This window comes from Phoca vitulina, unplaced genomic scaffold, assembly GCF_004348235.1.
Source record: "Phoca vitulina isolate PV1807 unplaced genomic scaffold, GSC_HSeal_1.0 scaffold42, whole genome shotgun sequence".
Lineage (NCBI taxonomy): Eukaryota > Metazoa > Chordata > Mammalia > Carnivora > Phocidae > Phoca > Phoca vitulina.
In genome coordinates, this window is record NW_022589745.1 from 8,617,906 (window position 1) to 8,645,817 (window position 27,912).

The 27,912-nt window shown below is 50.3% G+C and overlaps 1 protein-coding gene across 6 annotated transcripts in view; it reads left to right on the forward strand.

Annotated features, from left to right (window-relative positions):
• Nucleotides 1–27,912, forward strand: part of LPIN1 (lipin 1) — a 72,689-nt gene that overhangs the window by 30,058 nt on the left and 14,719 nt on the right. For 3 of the 6 annotated variants that reach the window (XM_032430036.1, XM_032430038.1, XM_032430040.1), the window contains 11 exons: nucleotides 1,457–1,769; nucleotides 2,839–2,932; nucleotides 3,512–3,702; nucleotides 5,804–5,897; nucleotides 6,782–6,851; nucleotides 10,090–10,167; nucleotides 10,300–10,392; nucleotides 13,460–13,539; nucleotides 19,775–19,901; nucleotides 21,023–21,171; nucleotides 21,660–21,746. In XM_032430036.1, the coding sequence (XP_032285927.1) occupies nucleotides 1,457–1,769; nucleotides 2,839–2,932; nucleotides 3,512–3,702; nucleotides 5,804–5,897; nucleotides 6,782–6,851; nucleotides 10,090–10,167; nucleotides 10,300–10,392; nucleotides 13,460–13,539; nucleotides 19,775–19,901; nucleotides 21,023–21,171; nucleotides 21,660–21,746 (1,376 nt within the window). The remainder of the gene's footprint in view (nucleotides 1–1,456; nucleotides 1,770–2,838; nucleotides 2,933–3,511; nucleotides 3,703–5,803; nucleotides 5,898–6,781; nucleotides 6,852–10,089; nucleotides 10,168–10,299; nucleotides 10,393–13,459; nucleotides 13,540–19,774; nucleotides 19,902–21,022; nucleotides 21,172–21,659; nucleotides 21,747–27,912) is intronic. The other 3 variants (XM_032430037.1, XM_032430039.1, XM_032430041.1) reach the window with 1 other exon arrangement.

Sequence of the window (27,912 nt, forward strand, 5' to 3'; positions counted from 1 at the left end):
GTTTCATATTCCAGTCTATTAAAAGAATCTTGAATATATTACTATAAAATTTTTTTCTAACATTGTAAAGCTCCTAGAAGATGCTCCAACTTCCTGTATCCCCAGTAAATATTTGTAATATGAATGAATGAATGAGTGAACATTGAAAGCATTCCTATTAAGAATCCCGATGGGCAACTCTATGGAGGGAAGATCTGTTGAGGTAGAGTTGTGGATGCTCTCCTTTTCTGGGTTGTATTTAGCTTTCGTGGACAACGCTGATTTCTCTGCCCACAAGCTGTAGTGCTGACCCAGCCAGCCGTCTTTACAAGCTCATGTCATTTGTTGCTGGAGAAGTGGCATGAAAGTGAAGTGCTAACCCATCACTTCTTCTGGCAAAACGCTTCCAACCACAGACGGGCCGTAGCGTTGTTTTCATTGTGCTAGAGCCGTGAGATCGAATACAGGAACGAATACCCTCCCTCTCCCCTCCAACCCCAGAAATTGCATTTTGGTTTTTGTTCGGATAAATCTTTTCCCTAACTGGACACTCCTTGGAGAAGTAGAATCAGAAATGCTAATTTCCCACTTATGTGAACCAACCACTTATTCACTTAGTTTTGGGGGTAAACTTTATTAAAACATAGCATGTGGGGCGCCTGGGTGGCTCAGTCGTTAAGCGTCTGCCTTCGGCTCAGGTCATGATCCCAGAGTCCTGGGATCGAGTCCCACATCGGGCTCCCTGTTCGGCAGGAAGCCTGCTTCTCCCTCTCCCACTCCCCCTGCTTGTGTTCCTGCTCTCGCTATCTCTCTCTCTGTCAAATAAATAAATCTTTAAAAAAAACCCAAAAAACAAAAAACAAAAAAAACATAGCATGTGTACAGAGAAATGCCCGGATCGTAAGTGCACAGATCGGTACATTTTCGCACTGTGAATGTGTTCACGGGACTTGCACCCAGAGAGAAGCAGGGCTTAATCAGCCACTTGGAAGCCCCACCCTTTGCAGGTACCACTCAAACTGCCCCCCCCCCCAGAAGGATAAACGTCCTCCTGCCTCTCACAGCAGAGATGAGCTTGGCAGCCGTCATCATGCTATTATGTGTCATTGTAATTCACTTGTCATTGCTGCGAACTACCCATCCTGTGAGTAACTTCCCGTTCTGTGGATGGACATTGAGTACTTGAGCTACTTCTGTTTGTTGGCCTTTACCGATCCCACTTCATTCTCTTTGGCAGTTGATGTTTTATATGAAAGTTCATTTGCTTTGGAACTGGTATCCTTCTGTTTAGATTCTTTTGGCAGAAGGGAAATCGCCGGGTGACTCCTGAGGCTTAACTGTCTCTCTGCGAAATGGGCAGGCAGTTGTGCAGATTGTTAATGGGTTAACTTTTTCTTCGGTTAACTCCTTTTTTCTCTTTGCCCATGCTCTGACCATTCTGTCTATCTGTCTGTCTGTCTCTGCCCCTTCGACATAGTCCTCTCCACACAAGATGAAAGACTGCAGCCCGTTAAACAGTAGAAAAATCTGTGATAAGATGCACTTTCAGACCATCCAGAGTGAGTCTTCAGATGCGTTTAGTGACCAGTCGCCAACCCTGGCCAGGCCTCCCGTGCTGCCCGTTCCAGAGTCGGGCAAGCCTCCCACAGAGATGCAGTTGGTGAACGAAGAAGATGTCGAGGCCTTGGGGGCGGCAGCCCCGCCTTTACCTACGATCGAAGAACCCAAATCCCTCTCTGCCAGCGTAGCCCTGACGGCAAGCAAGACAGATTCTCCTTCCAGGAAAAAAGGTGGGAAGGCCGGTGCGCCCCAGCTCCTTCTGTGTAGACTTGGTGCTCTGCATGTTCCCGATCCTTCCCTTGGAGGTCCCTAGTGCGTCAAGGGGGAGGCCGGACCGGGACAGCTTTCTGCTGAAGATGTTAGCAGAATTTAGTTATAGAATCAGACCGAAGGAACCCTTGGGCGGGGGGGTGTCATGAGCCCCCTCACTTTCTAGATCAGGGCGCTAAGATCCAGAGGCATGAAGTCTTTTTCACCCACTTGGGGCTCTGGAGGAAGTTGATTATTGAGCTAATCCTGGTCTCCTCACCCCCTGCCCCCAGTTTCTGTCTAGCATGTTGCCTGGTTTTAATTTCTGCATGCTGCGTATCACTATTTCGGGGGACCACTTGTTTATATTTTTTTTTGCCGGGAACTCCCCTACTAGAATATATGTGATCTGTGAGATCAAGAACCTTTTGGTCTGGTTTACCTTTGTTTCCTCTGTGCTCAGAATAGTCACTGCTCCGTAATGGCTGGTGGAATACACACCTGGTGGCACGTCAGGAGGGGTGACGTCAGGAGGGGTGACGTGACGTCAAGCCTGCTCAGTTAACCACGTGGTGTGGTGCAGTTTTCTAGACTTGTGTGAACCAGTGGCGTAGTTCTCTGGCAGAAGGAAACAGGAAGTCCGCGGTCATGGTGCGCAGTGACCGCCCACGTGCCGTGTAGGCCCCCGGGCCTGGGACTATGGATCCCAGGACGTGCTTAATGAAAGCTTTCATCATTGAATAATGATGGTGGCAATCGCTTCAATAGATTGAGTGCTCAGTACACGTCAGGCACTTCTCAGATGGGGGATGGAGCCCGGCAAGGTCATGTAACTCGGTCAGGGGCATGCTCTTGGCAGTGGTGGGTTGCACGCAGGCTTGGTGAGTCGGCCTCCGGAGTCCTGCCGCGCTGCCAGCCTCCAGCTCGTGTATTCGTGGGCCAGTGGGGACACTTTGGAGCAAATTTGCACATTCTATTTAAGTGCTTTCCGGAGCTACTCACAAGTCCGTGGAAGACCAGGGCTCTGACTCGACCCGTTTGCCCTTTCAGACAAACGAAGCAGGCATCTTGGTGCTGATGGCGTCTACTTGGATGACCTCACGGATATGGATCCTGAAGTGGCTGCCCTGTATTTTCCCAAAAAGTAAAATTTCTTTTTATTCCTCGTATCATTTTCTGTGTTAATCTGTGTGAGTCTGGTTTGTCCCCCCTTATATTTGATTGGAAGGTGAGTAAGAAAAGGGAGGCTCGGATTTTACTGTGAAAAGCGGCCAGTAAATAATGGACTTTCTCTGGAGACACGTGTGTGGCCATCTCTGTGTGGCTGGCTTCCCACCTTGCGAACAGGAGGGCAGGCCCCGAGGCTGGCTGCCGGGGAGACGCCACAGTCGCGTCGCGGGGGTGGTGGCCCACAACCCCACTCAGTGGCCAAGGGGGGGCAGCTGCACAGCCCTCTCCCTCCCCAGGAGAGATTCTCCCATGGCCCCCGAGGGTGGAAGCGAGATCCGTGGCCTCTGAGGACAGCGTGCTTTCCCTGCCGTTCATTTCACGTAGGCTTGGAAGGCGACACCGGGAGGACAATAGGCTAAAATAATTGCTTCTCTCCCAAGGTAGTTGATTTCACTTGTCTGTCTCTGTCACGGCCCTGAGATGAGCTCTGTCACTACTCGGGAGCCGTTTGCTGTCTGTGATGTCAGAACATCTCCCCTCTTCCTTCTCCCAGCGGAGATCCTTCTGGACTCTCCAAACACGCCAGCGACAACGGGGCCCGGTCTGCCAACCAGTCCCCGCAGTCCGTGGGCAGCTCTGGCGTCGACAGCGGCGTGGAGAGCACGTCGGACAGCCTGAGGGACCTGCCATCCATCGCCATCTCCCTGTGCGGGGGCCTCAGCGACAATCGGGAGATAACCAAAGGTACCGCCTGGGAGCCTGGCCCTGGAGCCGGTCTTCGGGCCACGAGCGCCCTCGCGTGGCCAATGGCCAGAACGTCCGGAAGCCCGGGCTTCTCTAGTTCATGTCCGAAGTCGCTGTTCACTTGGCGGGGTTCGCGAGAGCACAGACGACTCACTGCAGCTCCCGGCCCAAGTGCTGGGGGCTTGCAGTTGGCTGCCCTGAGGGCTCTGTTCACACATGGCTTCGGGGCCGCTTGTCGTCGGGCGTGTTTGCTGAGCATGATGTGTGTCTCCTTCCCTTGTGCCTGTCCTGCAGAGGTGCCCTCCGGAGCCTGCAGCCCAGTGGGAGTGTCAGGGTTATGGGGACACAGGGCACTGGAAGTGTCAGAAAGCCTGTGGGGTCTTGGGGAGGGAGGGACGTCTGAGTTTGAGCACGTTCAGGCGCGCTTGCCAGCTGGATCTCAGGGGTGCTCATAGGCTTGGCGTCGGTGGTGAGTTAATTTGTAGTGTCCATCAAATCCAGAACGATGGTTTCCCAGTGTCTCGTGACAGCTACGTGGTGAGGTGGCCCCAAGACCCCCAGTGGATGCATCAGCCATCACCAACTGATGAATTCCTCGAGTGGTCTTAGTGGCCCTGAGTGTCCCTCTCCCACCTCTCCCACCTCTCCCACCCCCACTGTTCTCTCTTTCTCATCACGCCCCCCCCGCCCCCAACAATGGTCTGTTTTTCTAGCCGGGAAGGGGTGAGGCTGTGCATTTCATCCCCTTGCCACTCGGGAGCCACCCTCTTCCTTTCCAGCCCTGAGCTGCCATCCTAGACTCCTGTCTATCCCGAAGTCCCCGCAGGGCTTTGTGAAGTTCTTCTCACACAAAAGCTGGGGCCCCTTATTCTGGAACCTGAACCAGCTAATCCATCACCTGGTGCTGAACTGAACATTAAGTTCCTTAATGTGACCCAGCTGGTTTAGTCCATCACAGGAGGTCTTTCTAAGCCCCCCACCCCTCTAATAACCAGCCACGTTGTTTCCAAATCTCTATCACCAACCACTCTGGGGCCTTGAAGAGGTGAGCACACTCTGTGGGCCAGGAAGAGGTGTGAGAAGGCTGGTGTCCGATGGCCCCCCCTCCCCGGTACACTTGCACACTGAGTGTCTTTTCACGGGGGTCCATACAGATAAGGCCAGATTCCCATGACCAGGAGCCCCTGAGGAGAGTACCTAGCGGTATGAATTAGGATTCCAAAGGTACATGCCATGGCCAGTCTGGGTTGGCGTCCTGACCAAGGGGTCTTTTTCTACTGGACATGGGTGACTCCCGGTGGCCAGGGTCTGCTGGGTCTTGGTTCCATTCAGGGTATATTGGACCCCCTTAGGGAAGGAGTGGGGACAAATTAGAGCCAGAGAGGTGGGCAGAACCCTCATCAAGGCTCCAGCCAGGGCCAGCTGAATGGGGGATGTCGAGTGGAGGCCAGAGCCTTTGGCCAGAGCTCGTTGCAGAAGCTAGAGTCAGGGCTAAGGTCCAGGGCCTCCGGCCCCTGCGGCCTTCCTGCCTCCTGGGATGTGGTGAGGCTGGGTCAGGAGGCCAGGCCTCACGCTGTCTTCCGCACTTCCTACACGTGACAGTGACCAGCACCTCACCCACTGACATGGAGTGAGCCCTCGCTTTAGGCAGGACATTGTGCTTCCCAGCCTCATAGCCACCGAGGAAGCAGGTGTGGTCCTTAATCCCCACGTTACAGACGAGGGAACCGAGGCTTGGGGAGATTAAGTACTTGCTCAACACAAGCTCACACCAATGAATGTGACTGAAACTGCGTGGCCTGGTTTCTAAATCTACTTACCAGTCACCTGCTTCTGTAGATGCGTAGGGAGACTGCATTTTCCACACACCTGCTCCCTGCCTGGACATACGCTTGCCCCATGTCCTCGGACTGCCCCCAGCCGCCCTTCATTTCTGCACAGACGCTGTCCCCAAACTAACTCAAGCCCCTTTACAAATACGTTTGAAGAATTGTCTATACAGCTGAAAACACTTGTGAATGAGTGAGGGAAACCTAAGCCTGTTTTTTTGAACAAAATATTCCTTCTGTTTTCTCCTTGTTCCCTATGATTGCTTTCATAGATGCATTTCTGGAACAAGCCGTGTCGTATCAACAGTTTGTGGACAACCCGGCTCTCATTGATGACCCCAATCTTGTGGTGAAGATCGGGAATAAGTACGTTCCTCTTGAAAGTCATTTTGACTGCCTTGTGGTACTGTTTGCATTTCAGTTTTTCAAAAGCAGAGACCCAGACAGTAAACCTTGGAAATATGTAAGATGAAGTCTTTGTTAAAATTTATTATTATCTCTTCACTCTTGGCAAAATACCGTGTTGTTATATAGTTGGTAGGTTGGTGTAACTGTCAATCTTGTGGGTTTTAATATTCATCTGGACTAGATTTTCTTAAAAAGATGTATTTATTTATTTTAGAGACAGAAAGAGAGCATGAGCGGGAGGGACAGAGGGAGAGGGAGAGAGAGGATCTCAAGCAGACTCTCTGCTGAGCACAGAGCCGATGTGGGGGCTCGATCTCACAACCCTGAGATCACAACCTGAGCCGAAACCAAGAGTGGGGCACTTAGCCGACTACGCCACCCAGGCGGCCCCATACTAGATTTTATAACGGAATGCATCCAGTCTCGGCCCTTGGCCCGTGAGCCGCAGGCCCACATCGTCTGCGGGCGTCACAGCGCAGACTGCTTATCTACCCCGTGAAGGCTTCGGTGTCTGGGGTCAGGGGACGTGCAGGTGTCCTTGTAGACTGTCAGCAAACTTTTCCCCCTGAGAGGAAGTCGAGGGTATTTAGGTATTAACTTGGGGTACCTAGTTGCCTTTTCCATGAGGTGTGGCAAGTCTCTGCTTGGCCCCCGAGAGCAGCTGCTGCGGGGTCAGCAGGGTGAAGGGCAAATGGGGGAGGGCCGGGGTGTTGGCAACAGCATTGGGCTCATTAAGGAGCCAGCCGGGGTTCCAGAGCTTTCCTTGACTGTTTCTCGTGACATTAGGAGATTTTTCAGTCCGAGCCTCGGTCTTTGACATCTATTTCGTTTTTCCACATCAGGTATTATAACTGGACGACGGCAGCGCCTCTGCTCCTGGCCATGCAGGCCTTCCAGAAACCCTTGCCAAAGGTGAGCTTGAACACGAGGCGGAAGAGGTGGCACTAAATACCACAGGCAGACGAATCCGGGCGGTTGGAATTTAACTTTTACTTCAGAACCACGGCGTTAATTACATTACGTTCTTTTGAAGTTCATGGTTATAGAGGTCAGGGGTCTGGAATCTGCCCCTCTTGCACCCTGAAGGTCCTTCCCCTTCCTGCTTATCAGGGCGAAACCTCCCAGTCCCGAGTCCTGCCCCTTCCGGGGCTCCTTTCCCGACACCTGCCGTGCTAGGGACGGAGGTGGGGGCAGAGTGGGTAGATGCCCGGATGTCAGAGCCCAGGGGCGGCGAGGGGACGAGAGAGAAGGGCTGGAGCCAATGGCAGTGTGGGTGCAGGGAGACAGAGCATCAGATGTGAGCCGGGAAGCAAGCCCCGGGCCTCACTGGCCGAGGAGGGGAGAGCGCAGGGCCGGCAGCTCCTAGCCGCATGAGAGGGCAGGCGGTGGCCGCGGGAAGAGGCAGGGCTAGAAGGGCAGGCGGGCCGCTGTAGCCCCCCATGCTGTCGTGCTCCCCCGAGGTCTCCCCGGACACTCGGCCTGGAATTGTTCAGTTTTTCCACCTTCTATCTTCCTACTAGATTATACGTTCTTTCTGCTGCAAAGACCATGTCTTACCTTGTCTCCCTCGTCTGCTCAGCAAGAGCTTCGTGTGGTTTGGATATTGTAGCCATCAGATAGTTGTGATATCCGAGGTTCTTGAAAGTCTGCTCTGACGTTGTTGGGCCCGTGCTCACTCCTCCCTGCGTGTGCGCGTGTGCGCGTGTGCGGGGGGTGCGTGCTTGGATGTGCACGTACCTGTGTGGGTAGCTTTGGGGTTTGGAGATTGTGACCTCCTCTGTGGTGGTACTTTATCTGAGGTCTTGTTTTCCTCCCTGGTTTTGTTTTGTCCCTGCTGGCTTCCCTGTCCCCTCATGGTATTCATGGCCCAGGATAAATTTTTATGTTACATTTCTCAGCTCTTAACAAATCAGGAAGAAAAAAGACCAATGCAATAGAAATATCCTTTAACTTAAAGGGGTGTAGCTCACAAAAGACGTGTGCATGGCTCCTAAGCTGAGGCTTTGTGATATCCTTTACAAGCTGTCAGTAAGTCTTTGACTGTGCTTATGGTGTTTCTTAATGTAGAATTAGTTTTATATGTAGAATTTGTCCATCCTTTAAGGCTGTTGGGTCTTGGGCGCCTGGGTGGCTCAGTCGTTAAGCGTCTGCCTTCGGCTCAGGTCGTGATCCCAGGGTCCTGGGATCGAGTCCCACATCGGGCTCCCTGCTCGGCGGGAAGCCTGCTTCTCCCTCTCCCACTCCCCTTGTGTTCCTGCTCTCGCTGTCTCTCTCTCTGTCAAATAAATAAATAAAATCTTTAAAAAAAAAAAAAAAAAAAAGGCTGTTGGGTCTTGTATCACACTTAGAATGGCCCTGCTTCCCCATTCCTGAAACTTGTGAAAATATGCTAGCTTTCCCCTGGGTACTTTCTTTTTTTTCTTTTTTCTTTTTTCTTTAGGTTCCCTGCCTAACGTGGAGCCCAATGCGGGGCTTGAACTCACGACCCTGAGATCCAAACCTGAGCTGAGATCAAGAGTTGGATGCTTAACCCCCTGAGCCACCCAGGCGCTCTCCCCTAGTACTTTCTTAAATCTCTGATCTGTCTAGGTTTTCTTTTGTGAGTGAGTGAGGTATCAGGAACCAAATCAGTTCTTTCCCAGCTGGTTACTGAATCATGATGCTTTGTAGGAAACAGAATGACTACGAGTAGCTTGAATAATAAGGGTTTATTATCTGACGTAGTAAGAATCTTCGAGGTTGGTAGTTTCAGGGTGAGCGTCTCCGTGATTGTCTTGGCTTTCCCTTTATGATCACAAGGTGGCTGTCCCCCACATCATCCTCTCCAACAGCCACACCCCAAATAGGAAGGATGAGACAGACTTCTCGCATTTCATTGGCCACAGGTTGGTCACATGATCACCTCCAAACCAGTTGCTCCCAAAACAGTAGAATGAACGTGAATGGCGTAGATGAAGCGAGGTCAGAACATATTGCACCTGATTCCCAAACAGAGTTTTGGATGTGTTGGCAAGAAAGAAAGGGGATGATGTGCCCAGGGAGGCAAGTAACCGGGTCTGGCATAGCTACCTAGTTATCTCAGTACCTTTTGTTAGATGACTTCCCCCACTGATAGGCAGTTACAGCTACCATGTGTATGATATTTCTTCATGAATTTAGATTCATTTCTGGACTTTGTCTTCTGTTCCATGTATATGTTCACTCATGTACCAACATGCATTCTTATAATTATGATAGATTTTCAGTATATTTTAGTATCTAGTAAGGCTCGTACCTACCTAGTAATACTCTTCTGTCTGTGAGTTTTCTTGGCTATTTTTATTTGTTTTATAAAGGAACTTTAGAATTGCTTTGTCTAGGTGTGAAAATAATCCTATTAGTTTTTTTCTTTAATTGGGGTTTTGTTACATTTATGGATGAATCTAGGAGGAATAGGGTAATCGACATCTGTATGAATTATCCTCTTTATGAATAGGTTACTCATGGTTTGCTTTCCCGTGTATTCAGTTTCTTTTGTATCAAGTAAGGACTTTTAAATGATAACAAGAAGCACAATAGGCGAAATATGTGAATTTTTTAATCTCACTTAACCTGAAGCCTGTTTGGTCAAAAGACGTAAATTGTTCTTTCGTTACTGGCGGGGGGTGTCCGTTCCCTGATAGTTCTGTGAACCAAGGAAGGGAGAGGAAATACTGTTTACCTGGTGCTGGAATTCGCCTCAAGATAGATATTTTCTTCTTTGGAAATTTTCTTTTAGAAAATTATTAATTAATATTTAATCTTCCCCCATTAAACTTTGATTTACTTAGGGCGTGAGTATGAGTTTTCTTTTTAATACTTGAGGTTTTGACCCAAAGGCATCTACTAGGGTTCAGTTTGTCCCAATTTGGCGATTTACATTTACTAAAGAGATCCTGTGCATTTTACTCTTTGTTTAAAACCGTTTTACCCTATATTCCATATTAATCATTTCATTTTTTAATTTTATAATCATCATACTGAGAGTAACAGTAGTTTAACCAGTAAATCACTTTAATTTGAAAACCTCTGGTCTTAACTAATCACTAATGATTTTCAATGCTTTCTTTTTCTGTTGTTGTTGTGTTGTATTTTATTTGTTGTTTGTTTATTCCTTTAACATCTTCTTAAGTCTTCATGCTTAAGTTATCTTCATGTGGTTTTGGACGCCATTAGGTTTTGCTTCTCGAAAATTTTTGGTCCACAAATAGTATGTTGTGTTTTCTCTGATTTTTTTTTTTTTAAATCTTACTTTAATTTGCGCGTGTGTGTCTTTTGGTTTGATGTGCTAAGTTGATCTTTTTTTGGTTCCATTATTTATGTTACCATCCATTTAAAACAGGCCACTGTGGAATCTATCATGAGGGATAAGATGCCCAGAAAGGGAGGAAGATGGTGGTTTTCATGGAGGGGAAGAAATACCACAATCAAAGAGGTAAGCATGGAAAACAAAAGGGTGTTTCTACTTAGCTCAGCCAGTTTGGGGGTTTGTGTAGTGGAGTGTGTTTTCATGCTTGTATGTCAGAGAAATAAGCACAAGCCATAATACTGAGTTTTCACGAGCTAGCTCTGCGTTGAAGCAGGGAAAGGCATCCCAGAATGTAGGGAAGGCACAGAGGAAGGGGAGGTGTGGGTTCACCTCCCAACCCTGTTTCCTGGCTGGGAGCCCATGGCCAAGTCACCGCCCCTCTGGAATTTCTTCATCTGTCAAAAGGAGGGATTCAATCCGATAGTTTAATTTTCTTTTTTAAGTTAAGTATCTTCTTGCTGTTTGTGAGTATAACTGTAATGAGGCAATACTTAGAGTGGTAGACTAATTCTCATCAGTCCTTTCGCTTAAATGGTGTGTCTAAATATGCATGACTTTGGTGTCCCTTTCTATAAATGCCTGTACTTTTTTCCAGGTCTCTGTCAGCCTCTTCACCTATTTCTTGAAGCACTTTCCTTGCTTGACCTCCATGCCCCTGTGTTCGCCTGGCATTCTTCCTCCCAAGGCTGGCCCCACTCTGGCTCTGCCCCCACAGGGGGGTCGTTGGGGGTTGTCCTAGGGTCTTATCTTCTGCTTAGACCACCTACCTTTCCCTAGGCAGCCCCACTCACCCATGTTTGATTTCCAAACCATTCTTTTGTATTTCCTGTCCGTTTATCAAGTAGCCAGCACTGTGGACATCTCCATGTGAATGCTTCAAGACACTTCGAACTGGGTTGTTTCCAAGATTGAACTCACAGTTTTCGTGTGAATTCTTCCTTTGTTGGACCATAGTCAGAAAATGGTGCCAGTGTCCCTTCACGGGCTAGACCCTTCCTTTTTCCTCATTTCCCACATTCAGTTCATCACCACACCCTATCAATTTACCATCTTAAATATTTCTCAGACGTACCCATCTCTCTCCAGTTCCACTCCCCCAAGTGTAGGCTAGCACCCTCTGTCCCAGGATTGCTTCCTGTGGTCCACTGGTCTCTTCTTGCCCTCTCTTTCTCAGCCTCTATAATGTAGTTGCGTTAGTTGATGTAGGATACTGGTCCAATTTATGTTATTCCTTCCTTAAAAGCTTTTGGGTTCCCAGGGCTCTCATAATTAAGACCAATATCCTTAACATGGTTCACTGTGTTTGTGTGTCATAGCCCCTGCCTCCCTCTGTAGCCCTTTTTTGCCCTTCTACCCCCTGCCCTCCCTGTTTTAGCTTCACTGGCTGAACGTGCACTCTACCCCAGGACTTTTGCACATGCTGTTTCCTCTGCCTGGTGTTCCTAGGACCCCTTTACCACCCCCTTCACTTAATTAACTAGCGTCTCAAAAGACTCTTTCTCAGCAGATTAGTCTGGGCTGCCGTTCTCTGTTCTTATAGTCCTGCCCGGGACTGGGGGAAATGCTTTCATACATTTTTGCCAGGTTTGTAGTCGTACACATATTAGTGTGACTATTTGATTAACATCTCTTTCTCCTCCACATCCTAAACTCCAGGAAGGCAGAGACCATGTCTGGCTCTGATCCCTGGCTATCCCTGGTGCCCATATTGGACACATAAGAGGGGTTTGGCGAATATTAGAGGGAATGCTGATTACTTTTGGAATATAGTGTAAAGAAACCCCAAGGACAGCAGTCAAGTTGGTTATTATAATACTGACAGAAACCCCAGTGAGCTCAATGTATTTATTCCATGAGTTCAAAGGGAAAAAGTCTGGTGGAAGGGTTTTATCAAGATAACATTGTTCTTTCACATTTTCTTAGCATATCCAAGTTTTACTGATTACCCCATTATCTTCAAGGGGTATAAACAAGTTAGACCAAACATATGCTTTACTTGAGGTGGCTTAAAACATAAAGGGCCTTTCTAGAGAGTAGAATGTTCTAGAATTTAGGCAAAGGGCTATTTCCTATTTCAAAGGCCTATTTATTGTAGGGTATTCACATTGTCACTGGTTTGAATTAAGAGGAATGCCAGCATGAAGGAACAGTTACGAAATTAAATATTTCTTAAAAAAACTGAAATACATTTATTTCAGATAGATAGATGTATTTGAACTTGTCTAATAAAGCATCGTGGATAGTGGTGGCTAAGTTACCTCAATACATAGATTAAAAATTACTGAGTATATTGTCACATCAATTATTTGTGTGCTTATAAAAAGCTGAAGAATATTTGGAAATAGTTTGTGCTCATCCTGTGTTAAGATGGTCACCCTGATATATTATTTATTTCGCTTGTTTTCTTTATTAACATTGAAAACATTAACCTGCCTCCTGACCAAATGATCCCAAGTAATGGGATTTAATTGTACATCCTTTGTCCTTGGGTAATTCTGTCTGATGACTTCCCATGAAGTCTGTGGGGCCGGTGGGTGTCTTCTCCTCCCTGGCCAGCTGTGGGCCAGGCTCTGTGTGTGTGTGTGTGTGTGTGTGTGTGTGTGTGCGCGTGCGTGCAGCTTCTCTGTGGTCCTCACAGCAGCGTTAGGAGCTGGTTGTTATCCTGCCCCCCCCTTCATAGGTGAGGAGACAAGGCTCTGGAAGGTTCCAGGACTTGCCCGGATCTCGTAGAGTTCCAGAGCTCTTTCCAGTACATTGAAGGAGCATTTTCTATTAAGAGTGTGTGGTGTTGAGAAAGAGAGAAGGCGTCCACGTTTTCCCAAGCAAAATATGGCGTGAAAGTATTTTTGAGCATTTCTATCAGCAATTATAAGAAAATATTTTGAAAATATTCGGGTATCCAGGCAGCCCTTGATAAAGCATTTGCATAAGCTCCCGTGATTATGAAGTTTGGTTTGGTGCCACAAACACTTACGGAAAACAGACTCATTTCTGTCAAAAAAATTTTCTCAGCTTAATTGAACGCTTCCAAGCAAAGGAATGACTGGGACCTGCCATGCCTGGGGCGTGTAACGCTGGGGACGGCATTGGGGGCCCTGTCCCGGGCTTAGGGGAGCCCGTCATGGGACCCCGGCAGTGTTGTGCAGGTCCTTCTTTTGGGTACCCCGTGACTCTTTCTTGTCTCCTTCTCCAGGAAAGTAAGCCGGAGCAGTGCTTGGCTGGAAAGAGCCACAGCACCGGGGAACAGCCGTCGGCGCTCAGCACGGCCACCAGGTACGGCGCCAGTCCACGTGGGCTCTTGCGGCCCCTTTCTGCGTCCCAGGGCATGGCACGTGCCTGCTGGGTGCTGATGGGGTTCACCAAATATACAGGCAGACCTGGCTTGCAGGCCTGGCTCTGTGTTTGCTCAACGACCTGGAGCCATTTACCTCACGTGGTTTCCCGTGATTGATCGAATGGAGGCAGTTGCCCCCTTGGACGTATACCGGGCAAAGTAAATGCGAGGCTTCAGTGAGGTCACGGAACTCGAGCGCTGCTCAGGGTCTTGTTGTGTGATGGCCCCGGACGTACAGATTACAACAGCAGTGCTGCTGCTGCTGCTGACCATGACGATGACAAAATGAGCATTCACAGCAGCGTGGACATGAGTTTCTTTCTGAAGGAAATTGCCTTTATGGTTTAAATACTTACTGGGGCTTATGTTGATACTTTTCTAAGTATCGATATGGGTTCATATGAACTTGGCAACTGATCAATACTGTTAATGTTTTGTCTTCAGGTTAATCTGTTTGTACAGGATTTGAGGGTAACTCTGATCTGAGGGCAAAGCCTTCGCGCACTAGTTATGATGCTAATAATGTGTATCGATGCCGAATGAGCTGATGTAGCACCTTTTACCTATCACCTTACCTTTAGAGTATCCCTGCGCTTAAGCAAGCCAGGACTGCCTTCCTTATTCAGCAGGCGGAAAATACTCACAAACTGATGGAAGGCAAGAGGCATATCTTAGTCCTTTTTGTGTCGTAGAGGCTAAGCCAATGCTTGACACATCGTGGGCGCTTCATAAGTATTGTTTTTTTTTTTTTTATTTGGTTTTTGTTGGTTTTCTCTTTTGATTTCCTGTTTTCAATCTTATTAATTTCTACTCCACTATTTATTATTTCTTTTCTTCTGCTTACTTTGGATTTAATTTTCTCATCTTTTTCTATATTCCTTTTTTTTTTTTTTTAATTTTATTATGTTATGTTAGTCACCATACAATACATCATTAGTTTTTGATGTGGTGTTCCACGATCCATTGTTTTCGTGTAACCCCCAGTGCTCCATGCAGTACGTGCCCTCCTTAATACCCATCACCGGGCTAACCAATCCCCCCTCCCCCCTCCCCTCTAAAACCCTGTTTGGTTCTCAGAGTCCATAGTCTCTCATGGTTCGTCTCTCCCTCCGATTTCCCCCCCTTCATTTTTCCCTTCCTTCTCCTAATGTCTTCCATGCTATTCCTTATGTTCCATAAATAAGTGAAACCATATGATAATTGACTTTCTCTGCTTGACTTATTTCACGTAGCATAATCTCCTCCAGTCCCATCCATGTTGATGTAAAAGTTGGGTATTCATCCTTTCTGATGCCTGAGCAATATTCCATTGTATATAAGGACCACATCTTCTTTATCCATTCACCTGTTGAAGGGCATCTCGGCTATTTCCACAGTTTGGCTATTGCGGACATTGCTGCTATGAACATTGGGGTGCATATGGCCCTTCTTTTCACTACATCTGTGTCTTTGGGGTAAATACCCAGGAGTGCAATTGCTGGGTCATAGGGTAGCTCTATTTTTAATTTTTTGAGGCACCTCCACACCATTTTCCAAAGTGGCTGTACCAACTTGCATTCCCACCAACAGCGTAAGAGGGTTCCCCTTTCTCCACAACCTCTCCAACATTTGTTGTTTCTTTCCCTGTCCATTTTTGCCATTCTAACTGGTGTAAGGTGGTATCTCAGTGTGGTTTTGATTTGGATTACTTCGTAAGTATTGTTGGGCTATTACTGAATTGGTAAGTTTTCCCCAGCACGTTGTTGATTCACAGGAGAGGCAGGCTAAGAGCACACGTCCTGGCCTCCTGACCATAGCTCTGCCTTGTCAGCTGTTTTATTTCCAGAATCCCCTGCAGAAATAGAAACCCACAGAGGAGGAAGTAGGAAGAAATCTGGTTTCTTCATTGTTCTGTGTGTAGAAGAACGTGCAGGACCTTTTGAAGATGACTCTAAGAGGCCTCGCCAGCTCCCAGTTGGAGTATTACTGGGGGCACCCTTGCTGGTTCCCATGGGGGGGGCCCGGCACTGCTGGTTCCCACGGGACCCTCTGCCCCTCCACGCTGGAGAGGGAAGCGGGGTTGACTTTCAGTTTTTCGCCCTCCATCTCTGGCTCGTTCTCTGGAAAAGGGCTTTCAGACATGATTTTCTGGATACCTTTCCAACCTGGAATGTTGAGTGTGACTTTGAGGGAGCTTGGTAGGGAGAAGGTGGGTGTGTTCTAGATGGAGCGCAGGCTGAGGATGTGCTGTCCTGTGCGGGGACGTGCACAGCTGGCGGGCTGGAAGCCAACGGACTGTCGGTGGGGTCGTCGTTCACGCCCACGAGTGGGCAGCAGGCCGTAAGCAGCAGGCTTGGGAGTCGGGCGGACCTGGTTTGGAATCCTGGCTTTGGGGAAACTGGTTTCTGTATCCGAGCAGAGGAACAGGTGTGATGTTCATGTCCAGAGCAGCGGGGGGAGGCAGCCCAGGAGAGAGGCAGCACTGTGGGGGGGACACAGGCAGAGGCCTCAGCTCGCCTGTCCTGAGCGTTTAAACCAGCGGTTTAGCTGCACTGGAAACACTCTGCTCTCCGGGAATTCTTTTCAAGAACACTGTCTGTCCTAGCTACGATTTCCAAACACGAGAGGCAGCATGAGCAGGACACAGAGCAGAGGCTTTGCGAGCCTTCCATGTGAGCTTTGGTGAATTCGTCAGCCCCACGGTGTCTCCTCCTCCATCTGTAAAATGGGGCTAAGAATGATACCAACCCCACGTATATCAGCTGATTTAATTCTCACGGCATCTTCACGAGAAAGGAGACTGGAATGCAAAACCCCACAGGGCCACACAGGAGGGGTGCTTCTGGCGGCTGCATGGGAGCAGTCAGGAGGCGGCTCTCGGGGGACCTGGCCCAAGGTTGAAAAGGCACAGAACGTGGGGTGCCTGGGTGGCTCAGTCGGTTAAGTGGCTGCCTCTAGATTTCGGCTCAGGTCACCATCTCAGGGTCCTGGGATCAAGCCCCGCATAGGACTCCGAGCTCAGAGGGACACCTGCTTGAGATTCTCCCTCTCCTTCTGCCCCTCCCCCTGTGTGCACGCTCTCTCTCTCTTTCTAGAATAAATAAATCAATCTTAAAAAGAAAGGCACGGGAGGTGACAACAGCTGACAGTGTGGCACGCATCTGCTACTGGTTGGGCCTCTCTCCTTGCCAGCAGCCACGTGGAGGACCGGGGAGGACCCTGGGGGGTCAGGGGGTGGGGTGACGAGCAGCAAGACCCCAGGACGGCTCCTCCTGAGCTGCGGCATCGGCCGGCGAGGTTCATTTGAAGCATCGCCGATTTTCTTGCCATCCGATACGATCCTCTTTGAATGTTGGCCCAGACGCTGTTCCCAGCTAACTAGAAATCATCCAGGACTGTTCACCGTTGTTAGTCACGCCGCACTTCTTTATTAAACCTGGAAAGTGAAGCCTTGACTCCTGTGAGAAGTAATTGAGATTTTGAAAGGTATTAACATAGAGTTCTTTGGAGAAATGGAAATCTTTTAATTTTTACTGGCATCTTAGACGCTGAGCCTCCCAATTGGATCCGTGCAGCCGACGGAGAGAAGGCGTTGGAGTGCTCTCCTAATTGACAGGCTTGATTGACAGAGCGGTCCCTGAAGTCTCCTAATTGAGCAAAATGCTTGTCACCACACAAATCATTAAAATACTATTTGAAAAATGTGCACGGTGACAAGTGCTAAGTTAGATGTTGTTCACAGCTACTCTCTGAACACAGACTTTCAAGCGAGATGAGCCCTTTTGTTTGTTGGTTGCTTCTTGGCGGCGGCGTAAAGCAGGCACCAGCTCCCGAGCCCTCGCAAGCGTGGGGGCCGGGGCTCGGGCTCGGGCGGGGGCCTGTTCCGTGCAGGGTGGCGGAGTCCTCAGATGCCGCATCCTTGCCCGAAGCTGGTTCTCCTAGCAGCCAACTGTATGACTCCCATTGCAGTGTTTGGGTCTGTTTTCCCTCACACACGGCATGCTGCACGGGGTTGGTGGGTTTCTTTTTTTTTTTTTAAGCAGCAAATGGAAAGGAACAGCTATTCTGCCTTGCTTCCTCACCCTCTGAGCAGAGGCACACATCCGTGTGGTGTCATGAGAGCTTTGGTTCACATTTGGATCTCAGTTCACTCCAAACTGGTTGGTTGGAGCAGAACCATTTCCCGATTCAGTGAGGGGCCTGCAGCCTGGTCTCTCTCTGGGTTCCCGCCTGGGCACATGTCCGGCCGGGTCGGCTCCAGGACTATGTCCTCCCCAACGGGAAACCTGTGGGTCGTAGGTTCAGAAGAACCGGCGTTGTTCGCTAGGGTCGGGGGGCGGGGGGCGGGACTGGAAAGTTCTGTTGCTTTGGAACATGTCATTGTCCGGACGAGCGAGAGGCCCCGAGAGGAATTCTCTGGTCGTGAGGCCTTCCGTGAGTGGGGCTCATGTCTCCCAGTCTGGCTCTTTCTGTCACCTGCCTGTACCCTGAGTGTGTTGGTGGGTGTGATGCGGTTCGCTCCTCTACATTTTGAGATAAGGAAACCAGGGCGGAAAGGAGAACAGTCTGTGAGGGTAACAAGCTGACTCCTGTGGGGTTCCAGCCTGGGCTTCTCAGGTTCTAACCCGCGGGCCGTTTTCACCGTACCTAGAAACACAGTGTCATGGGTTAGATTCATGCGCACGTAGCCCGGCCCTACCATGTACCAAGCAGGACGCCAGCTGTCACGCTCTGTCCTTCTTCGTGGACACAGCGACCTGTCCCCATGGCTCATTCCCCACAGTCACCGTATCCTGGTGATGGCCAAGTCTGCTTTCCCATCAGAGCACGTATCCTGCTGTGCTGTGATGGTTTAGACAAAGCGCCCGGGGGAGCAGGGGCCGGTCTGTCTGCTGTATGGACAGCGGCCAGCACAGCGCAACGAGCATCAGGCGGATGAGCTCCAGTCCGCCAGCCGGCAGCCCACAGTCTCCCTCTCGTGGGGCTGGGGCAGCAGGTGCTTAGGGAAGGGCCCCTCATTCTAGATGTGGAAAGAGGCCCGTCTCCTCTTAGAAATAGCAGAGAAGTGGGTGCTGTGTCACGGTGCCCTCCCTCATGTCTCCCTAGTTTGGGATGGTCCTGGATTGTAGGGACTGCTCTGGAAGGAACACACGGGATGAGAAAGCAACAGGCTGCATGGGATGGGGAAGGGAGGTGGGGGAGAATGGGAGGCTGGAGGAGGCCGGAGGACAAGGGGACTTGAGCATTGAGAGGTCAGAGCACATTGAGATAAAAAGATAAAATGGAGCTTCCAGGCGTGTCGGTCTTGCATAAAGGGATGTCCCGAGCAGGAAGCTTTGCAGGGAGGTGTGCACCCGAGGATGGGACGTGTCTGCTTGGGGCCGACTCAGCCCTTTCCACTCAGCCTTAACAAACACTTTGTCACTTTGTATAGTGGCAAGACATTTTTGACGGTAATGGCCTCAGGGAGCAGGGCTGATGCTGCTGGGTTGGGGATTATGCTATAGCAGGATTTTGATGGAGGGAACAACCAATAGGCTTTTTAAGAGCTGGTTAAAGAAAAAGAGCCTGCTTCCCACCTGCAACCCCCAGCCCTTCACCAAACGGAGAAATCTGGAAGAGTCGGGAGCATTGGCCCTGTGTGTTCTGCACAGGCAGATGACGTGCGTAGCCCTTGCCGGTGGGACAGCCTGCTCGGGCTCCCGGAGGAGGACTGATACGTTCCTTGTCTTCACCTGGTGGGGAGTCCTACAGTTACCTAGTTTTTTGGAGATGGGTGTTTGGAGAGGTATAAACAGAGCTGATCACTCAGGATGTGTAGAAATTTGGACTTCTTGGCCTGCAGCCTTAGACCCGGAACAGAAGAGAATGTTTACGAGCATCCTCCTCGGGAGGAGGGAGCTTAACTCTGTTTATCAGGAAGAAGCAGCGTCTTGGTTTAAAATAGAGTGATGATAGCTAGGAAATAGGGAAGTGAATGAGGAGCGGCAGCCCCATATGAATAATGCAGGAGGCATATGAATGGGAGTTAGTGAGCGTTCATTGATAAATGTAATGGCATATGGTAAATGACCACCCGAGAGACAGTACTCGGGAGAGACCCGATTGACTCTGTCATTGATTCCGGCCTAATGCATTTTTAATGGCCACCCAGATGCATTTCCTAATTGGTGATTACATCACTCTGTGTTCCAGAATAAAGCATGAATCATCCTCCAGTGATGAAGAGCACGCAGCTGCCAAGCCATCAAGTGCAAGCCACCTCCCTCTGTTGTCCAATGTCAGCTACAGGAAGACCCTCCGGCTCACTTCGGAGCAACTGGTGTGTGTGTCGTTCTTCCCTCGCCGTGTGCACGGGCGCTGGCCAAGGCGTGGCCACCCAGACTCAGCGGCCTGGTGGTCTGGGTGCCCCTCCCGCTCTCCGGCGCAGCCTCAGCCCCTGGCCAGGCTGACCCCACAGTCTCGCTTCCCCTTTGTCTCCCCTGATGTAGCCCTGGAGCTTTCAAGTGTTGGAGGAGGGCAGCCTGAGGAAGCTAATTTACCCTTAGTTGTAAATGACTGATAAACCCGAATCTTGCAGGCTCTTTCCATTTTTAGAGAGATGTTTGTCGACTCAAGGGCATCTCCTAAATTGGGGGAAATCAAGCACTTGCGATGGGGTTTAGAGAGTTTCAGGTGGCAGGGGGCCATCATGGTCACAGTGTCCTCTTCTGTGAGGGTGTACCACCAGTTTTAGTCAGACCCTTCTTTCCCTGGACCTTGTTTCCCATGAACAGTCAGTGAGCAAGTATCCTCCCTCTTTTGCTTTTATCCTAAGAATGAGTGGGGGGCCAGGCTAAGCTGTGACGGTGTTCATGGGAAAGGGTCAGGCCAGACCCCCGGTTAACGCCACCAGCACGCCCCTCAGCCTGGCAGCCTCTGTGCAGTTGTGTGGCACGTGGCTCAGGCCAGCGATGCTGGGGGGACCTGGAGTTAGGCAGCCAGCTGGCATGCACGAGAGGGTCCCCACAGTGGGACGCAAAACCGCCAAAAAGGTAATTTTGCTTTCTGGATCTGTTGTGAATTCCTTGGGTCTGCAGTTATTCAGGAAAACGTGTTTCCACACTTGGCCTTGTCTCCCCCGTTGTGGCCCTTCGTATTTATTCACGGAGTAGTAAGTGCGTCCTATTCTGAAGGTGGGATTCCTGTGGCAAGCCTCCCAGCCTGTCATTCAACCCTGCAGGAAGAGGGTGAGCTTGCCTTACAGGGGGGCCTCTGGGGAGAGCTGGGTTCAGGTGGCCCAAATCCTGGAAAGAACCATCCTCATCTGTAGGCAGAATTATACAGCGGCCCAGGGCAGTGAGTTTACAAAATAGTCCTAATCTAGCGTCTCATGGAATGGAATCCAAATAGCCCTCAGTCTGGGCCTTCCCCTCGAGTGGACACATGGCTCATGTTTTTCAGAAAAGCTTGAAGTTGAAGAATGGCCCCAACGACGTGGTGTTCAGCGTGACCACACAGTACCAAGGCACGTGTCGTTGCGAAGGCACCATCTATCTGTGGAACTGGGATGACAAAGTCATCATCTCAGACATCGATGGGACCATCACCAGGTAGGGCCGGCCGCCTCGGGGGCTGTGGGCGAGTTCATCTTCCTGTAGGGCCCCGGGGCCTGGATCCGGCATCGCCATTCTCTGTCTGTGGTGCCGTGGGGCTCGTGCAGTTCCGTTTCTGGTGCAGCCGTGGAATCTTCGATCCTTGCCCTAAACAGCCGTAGTTGGGTCGTGGTGCTTGTTTCCCGGATGTTGCTCATGTGGATGCTTCCCAGGAGCGTCTTTCCACATGCCCTTTACGCTTTGATTTAGCAAGTCACGGACTTGATGCGTGATCAGTGAGAAGGTGCCCTTTCGTGTGTTAATGTATCCCTCCGTGAGCGTTCTCCTCTGATTACTCTAGGTTTGTGCTTTCTCTCCAGCAAGTAAGTCATGGGTCTTGTTGGCATATTTTATGGGGTGTTTCTGGTACAGTGAATTGGAATGGGCTTTCTCCCCTGTTGTCATGCCCCTTTTATTGTATTTTTCTCATTTCTATCTTTATTTAGATCAGATACTCTTGGCCACATTCTGCCCACCCTGGGCAAGGATTGGACCCACCAGGGCATCGCTAAGCTGTACCATAAAGTGAGCCAGTAAGTACCGGGCGCCTGCCCCCATCTCCCGTGTGCTGTTGGTGCGTGCATGACACTCTGCCCGCGGAACCTTGACCTTGAGCGTGACTTGCAAGAGGAGTGCACCTCAGTCAAGCGGGGTCAGTGGGGGTGTGGAGGATTCTGAGGACACAGCAAGTGCTCATCCCGCCAACTCCCAAGTGTGAATTCAGTGCCAAGAGACAAGAAAGGAAGTGATAGGAGGCCCCAAAACTGTTGGCCGAACAAGGGTGGCGGCGTTAGGGGAGGGCTTGAGATTCAGTTCCTACTGAGGACCGTCTCCTCAGATGAGGTGAGGTAATGGTCCTCTGATAGCTGCCCAGCCAAGTAGTTTAGGCCGAAGAGGTGCAGATTCCAGGCAGGTTTTAGCTGCGGTGCTCATCTTGTCCGCCGGCCTGGGGGGTCCTCCGCTGTGTGGCCACAGCCCAGGACAGGGCCTGCTCTGTCTCCTCCCACCGGTATGCCCAGGGGGGAGGGTGGATCTTAAACTGCTTCCTGTGTCGGGCACGTGTTACGTCACTTACTAGCTTTTCAAAATTACTGTAAGAATTAATATCATTAGTTCCCTCAGAATTGCGGGTCCGCATTCCCATAGCTGCTGACAGGCGGCAGGGCACCTTCAGCCCTGCTCTGTCTCCGGGGTCAGGGGCCGTCGGGGTCTCTCCCTCCCCACACTGGCTCGTCACTTTCTCCATCTTTCTGTGGACTAGAGCCTCCTCATCCGCGAGAACTCTCCCCCCAACGCTTTCTGTTCTGCAGCCACTTGGGCTGGAAGGGGCCTCAGGCCAGCGCAGGCCAGCCCCTCCTTTCCCTGGCTGAGGAAGATGAGGCATTACATAGTGGAGGTCAGGCCGGCAAACCGGGCCCATGATTCCCAAGCTGATGTGCTCACCTCTGGCCCACGTAGGTGACAGAGGGGGGCGGGGGCTGGGCACTCAGAGCTATGCCCGTACTCTGTGAGCACCGATGAACGAAGCGCACTCTCCTGCCCCTCGTTCATTCACTTACCCAGCATTTATTGAATGCCTGTTGTGTGATCAGCCCAGTGACAGGTGCTTGGGATGTCACGAAGTGGACACGGTGTCTGGCCGCCTGGGCCTCACGCTGCTGTGGGGGCGGGGGGTCGCTGGGACGGGGCCTCGTACCCTGGTGGGATTGAGAGCGTCTGATCTCTTAGATGCCCCGCTCATTGGCTTGACCTCACTTTTCCAGATTTCCTCTTCAAAAAATTACAAAAGTAATACATGCTTCTTTAAAAAAAATGAAGAGAAATAAGAAAAACGAGAGAAATTTGAGAGTAGGAAGGTTGTGTCTTCTTCCTCTCGGCCCTACCGCCAGGTTAACCCACTCCCCGATGTGGAGCCACCATGAACAGTTTGGTTCTGTCTCGGTGTCCTTAAAATCCATTTCCGCTCTCCCCACACCCCCCCCGACACGCACGCCTCCAGGATTTAGTAATACATCTTTCTGTTTCATTACATGTAAGATTTACCTCATTCTCCAGTGCGGCACACATTGTATAATGTGGATAAACCGTGCTGTATCTAACTAGTCCTCTGTTGGCGCACGGAGGACGGAGTTTCCAGTTTCTTCACTAGGTCCAAGACTGATGTCCTAAGCACTCACATAGAGTGTTTGTTATGTATGATGAGCCCATAAATAAATAAAGAAGGCGCACGCACGTAGGGAGGGACTGCTGTAAAGTGGATTCCCAGAAGTAGAATTGCCGGTCAGAGGATGAGCGCATTTGAAGATCTGATCAATAGAGCCAGATTGCCCTCTGCAAAGGCACACCCCGTCTGCAGTCTTGTGGACGGTGTGTGTGCCGGTCCCTTTCCCCACAGCCTCACCGCAGCTGACCTCTCTCTCGTTGAAAAGGATTAATCCACTGAGGAGCTGCCTGGACTTGCACGACACTGAAAATTGCATCTATTTTTAGTTGGAAGAAGCCCTCATGAGTCAGGATACTGAGAAGCTCACAGCCTGAATCATTTTGGGCTTTGGAACATAAATCTACTCCTTTTCTTACTGTACATTAAAAAAAGAAGAAGGGCACAGTTGCATTTTTTTTTTTTTTCCCCAGAAAAGATATCTCTTTGGAAAGTAAAGTAGGGTAGCTTACCAGAGAGCACCTGAGCATTCTTGACTTTGATCAATGGGCGTACGGGGAGTGAGGTCTGTCGATGAGGGTCGGTGATGAGTGCAGAATACTTCCTGTATTTTCAGTTTGGTTGAGGGGAAGGAGCTTGACGTTTATTCATTCACTGAGTTTGGTGTGTGTCCTCAGTGCGGCCAGACAGGCCAGTGACGGTCAGAGTTTCCGGAGCAATCGGCGCAAACGCGGTTTGGCCGTGGCCTTCAGGGGCCTGCGTTGAGTGCCTCCGGACGGAGGTGCAGCCTCCTTTCTCTGCCTTCTGCTAGGTAGGCCCTTATTTCCCAACTTTCTCCCCAGACCTTCTTGCTGTAATCCAGGTCCACGATTCGTTTTCCCATCTTCCCACCTACACTCCAACGATGGCTTCTGCCCGCCATGCCTGTACCTCTGATTTTTGCCTCAGTATTTTTCACCTTGTGATGCCCAGCGCGGATGCCATAGTCCTCACCATGCCTTCCCAGGCCGGAGTTGGCAAGCCCGGGCAGCTCTTACTTACCTCCTGACTGAGCTCTTTGTGGACGCCCAGGACTCGGCCTGGCTTGTTGGGAGTGCTAGCGCAGGTGGGCTCGCTGTGATGCTCCCGTGGCTGACTGTCGGTTCGCGTGAACCCCCATCCTGGCAGCGCCCCACATGCTTCCTCCTCCAGGGCCCTGGGCGGTCGCCAAGGGACAGGGGCAGGGACTCAGGACTGGTCACGGTGCGGACTCCCTCTTCTCATGAGTCCAGGTCACTCTTCTCATGTCCTCCTGTGATTGCCCACAGAGCTTTAGCACGCTGGTGTACTAAGAACGTGATGCTGTTAACTTCAGGATTTGGGGACTGATCACTCTGTCTTCACCCTGCTTTTTCTGAACTTAGGCTGCACTTAAATTTTAGGCACTGCAGTATTTAATGGAAAAACCAGTCTTGCAGATAGCCTCTTGCCTGAAAACAACAGAGAATGAGGGCAATTTTATTTATTTTTTTTGCCAAATGTAATTACTTATCTGAATACAGTTAGCTGTGAGAAGTTATCTGTAGGGCTGCTTGTCACCTTGTTCATCGAGAGGGTAGAAAATAGCTTGCTTGGTTATTGATTAAAAAGAAGGGGCGCCTGGGTGGCTCAGTCGGTTAGGCGTCAGACTCTTGGTTTCAGCTCAGGTCATGATCTCAGGGTTGTGAGATCAAGCCCCGAGTCGGGCTCCCTGCTGAGCGTGGAGCCTGCTTGAGATTCTCTCTCTCCCCCTGCCCCTCCCCACGTCCTCACCTGCACTCTCTTAAAAAAAAAAAAACAAAAAACCAACTGTAACAAATACCAGTGGAAGACACGAAACCCTCCCTCACGTTCAAATATGTTCAATAAGTACAAGGAAAGTAAAGGACTGTTTCCTAAAATATCTAGATCATTGAACCAGTGGGTCTTTTGGGGGCTAAATCTGGACAATAATTGCTCTGACTTTGCACCTTACTTGATGCATATTTTTATATTGGTGTAACTAAAAATCGACGTGGGTGCGACAACGTAGCGACAACGAATGCTGTGGCCTGAAGAGGGCGCCGTGTGAAGCCAGGAGGCTGAGCGGAAATCCTAATTAGCAGACTCAGTAGGATCTCTTCTCTCCTGCCCATAGCGCTTGTGCTGTCCTCCACTTGAGGTCTTCTGAGGTGACTGGGGGGCCGGGGGGCCTGGGTTCTCAAGGTGACAGCCCTTAGCTCACCCTGGATGTGCAGACCTTGTCCCCACTCCCAGTTTTGGTTTCCTCATCTCTAAGATGGGAAAATTAGGCCTTGTGATCCCCGAGGTCCCTGCCAGGCCAGAAGCTTGGTGCCGCGGGTCGCAGGCTTGTGGTCACCAGGGTATGTGCTGTCGTGAGGTGAACTTTTCGAAGCCGGGCCTCCGTGAGAACCCCAGGACTGAGCAGACTCTGATTGCAAACCAAGCCAGGCCTCCGGGGGAACCCCAGGACTGAGCAGACTCTGATCGCAAACCAAGCCAGGCCTCCGGGGGAACCCCAGGACTGAGCAGACTCTGATTGCAAACCTGCGCACCAGGGGCTGTTGTGGGTGCTGTATGGGCTGCAGGCCCCCCTCTCCCAGGGAGCTCTGGGTCCTGTAGAAGCAGATGGCACCCCTGTAATGAGGCAGTGAGGGGGCCACGCAGTGAGATGCAGATTTTTCATATGGATGTGAGGGAGAAATTAATTCTGATCGGAGGGACGAGGACTCCATGATGGTTTCAAGGAGAAGGAGGCGCTCGAGCTGAGCCTTGTTGGGCGAGCGGGGTTTCAAGAGAAGCACGCTTGTCACGGGAAGTGGGGCTGAGAGCTGAGCCTGTGCGTGGTGAACATGAAAGGGAGGCTCCGGGCAGGGGGTCTTGGAGGCCAGGCTGAGCACAAGTCTGAGTTTGGCATAGAGACTTCCATCCTTAAGGGAGCGGGTGATTTTCCTTCCTCTAGGCCTGAAAATGGGGCTACAGAGGTCCTTTTTTCTACAATAGTGCTCCCAACTGAGGGCGATTTTGGCCTCCAGAGACCCGTGGCAATGTCCGGAGACGTTTCTGGTTGTCCTCCTGGGGCGTGTCATGGACACCTAGCAGGTAGAGGCCAGGCCTGCTGCTAGATGTCCCACAGTGTGGCATTGTCGGGGCTTCTGCCCTGCCCCCCAACAATTATTTATCCAGTCCAAGATGTCAGGAGTGGGGAAACTTCAGCCTAGAAGCTTATCTTGGCAAATAGCCCCAAAGATAATCTTTCCAAGCTACTTTAATATCGGCCTGGGTCAAGTGTTTTAAGAGAGAGAGAGACAGAGGCTGGGACAGATGGAGAAACTGTTAGTTCGAAGCCTGGACGTGGAATGTGCTTTCTTTTTGGCTCTGGTATTTCCCAAGCCCTGTTGAAGGTGCTGAGATATGAGAGGGTAAGAGTGATCCGTGTGTGTGTTGTAGTCCACGTTTGCTGTCGAGGGTAGGTTTCCCCATGTGTTGTTCTGTTCCCGAAGGGCAGGGCTGGGCGGGCCGCATGTGTATCCCAAGGCCAGCCTGGGCCCAGGGTGGGAGCGCCCGCTGGGGGTGCGTTGACAGGAGGAGCGCATCCTGCCCTTCTGAGTGTGGCGTCTTACCCCAAGCGGCTCACCTGAGAGTGAGCTTTGGTGACTTGGTGCCGTTGAGCATTTGATGGGATCACAGACGGCTTTCATGGGGGTGAAGCCTGTGCCACCAACAAGCATTAACATCCACCCCCCACCCCCCCCACCCCCCACCCCACCGGACGTCTTCAAGCTGATTTTCCAGCCAAGTTTAGTAACGGCCTTTGAAGCAGAATACTTGCATGGTGAGAGCGAGGCAGTGGCCTGACCAGACCATGACATGTATTTGAAAATCAAGTTTTGAATAAAATTAGCATCTCAAGCCCCTGCAGGTGGCAGCTTTTAGGAACTTTGATGTGAAGAGCTATATACAGAGTGGGTTTTTTTTTTTTTTTGAAGATTGCATTAATTAGACAGCTAAAATACAAAGATGTTTAATGAAACAGGTTGCTTGATTTTCAGATGCATCCCTGTATTCCAAACAAGCTGGTATTTCTGGATTCTCTTCGTCTTAAAACTTTCCTGTTTCCTGGTTTTAAAGGATGTATGTATTAAGCAAGTGTAGAGACGAGTACCTTGACCAGCATAAAATATCCATGGTGGAACAATAAGCCGGGTTGGAAGTGGGTAGTTTGTATTCGCTCATGTAGCAAATATTTCCTAAGTGTCTGTGACTTGCTGAGCACTGTTTTTGGCATTGGGGTTACAGCAAGGAATGAGACAAAGTCCCTGCCCTCGGGGGGCTTATGGATTCATGAGAGATACTGTCAAACAAGGAACTATCCTCTAATATTAGTGATGAGTGCCATTAGGAAAAATGAAGCAGAGCAAAGATTCAGTGTCTGGAGTGAGGGTAAGCGAAGGGTGTGTTTTATTAAATAGAGGGGCAAGGGAAGGGTCCTCTGGGGAGGTGATGTGAGGGGAAGGAGG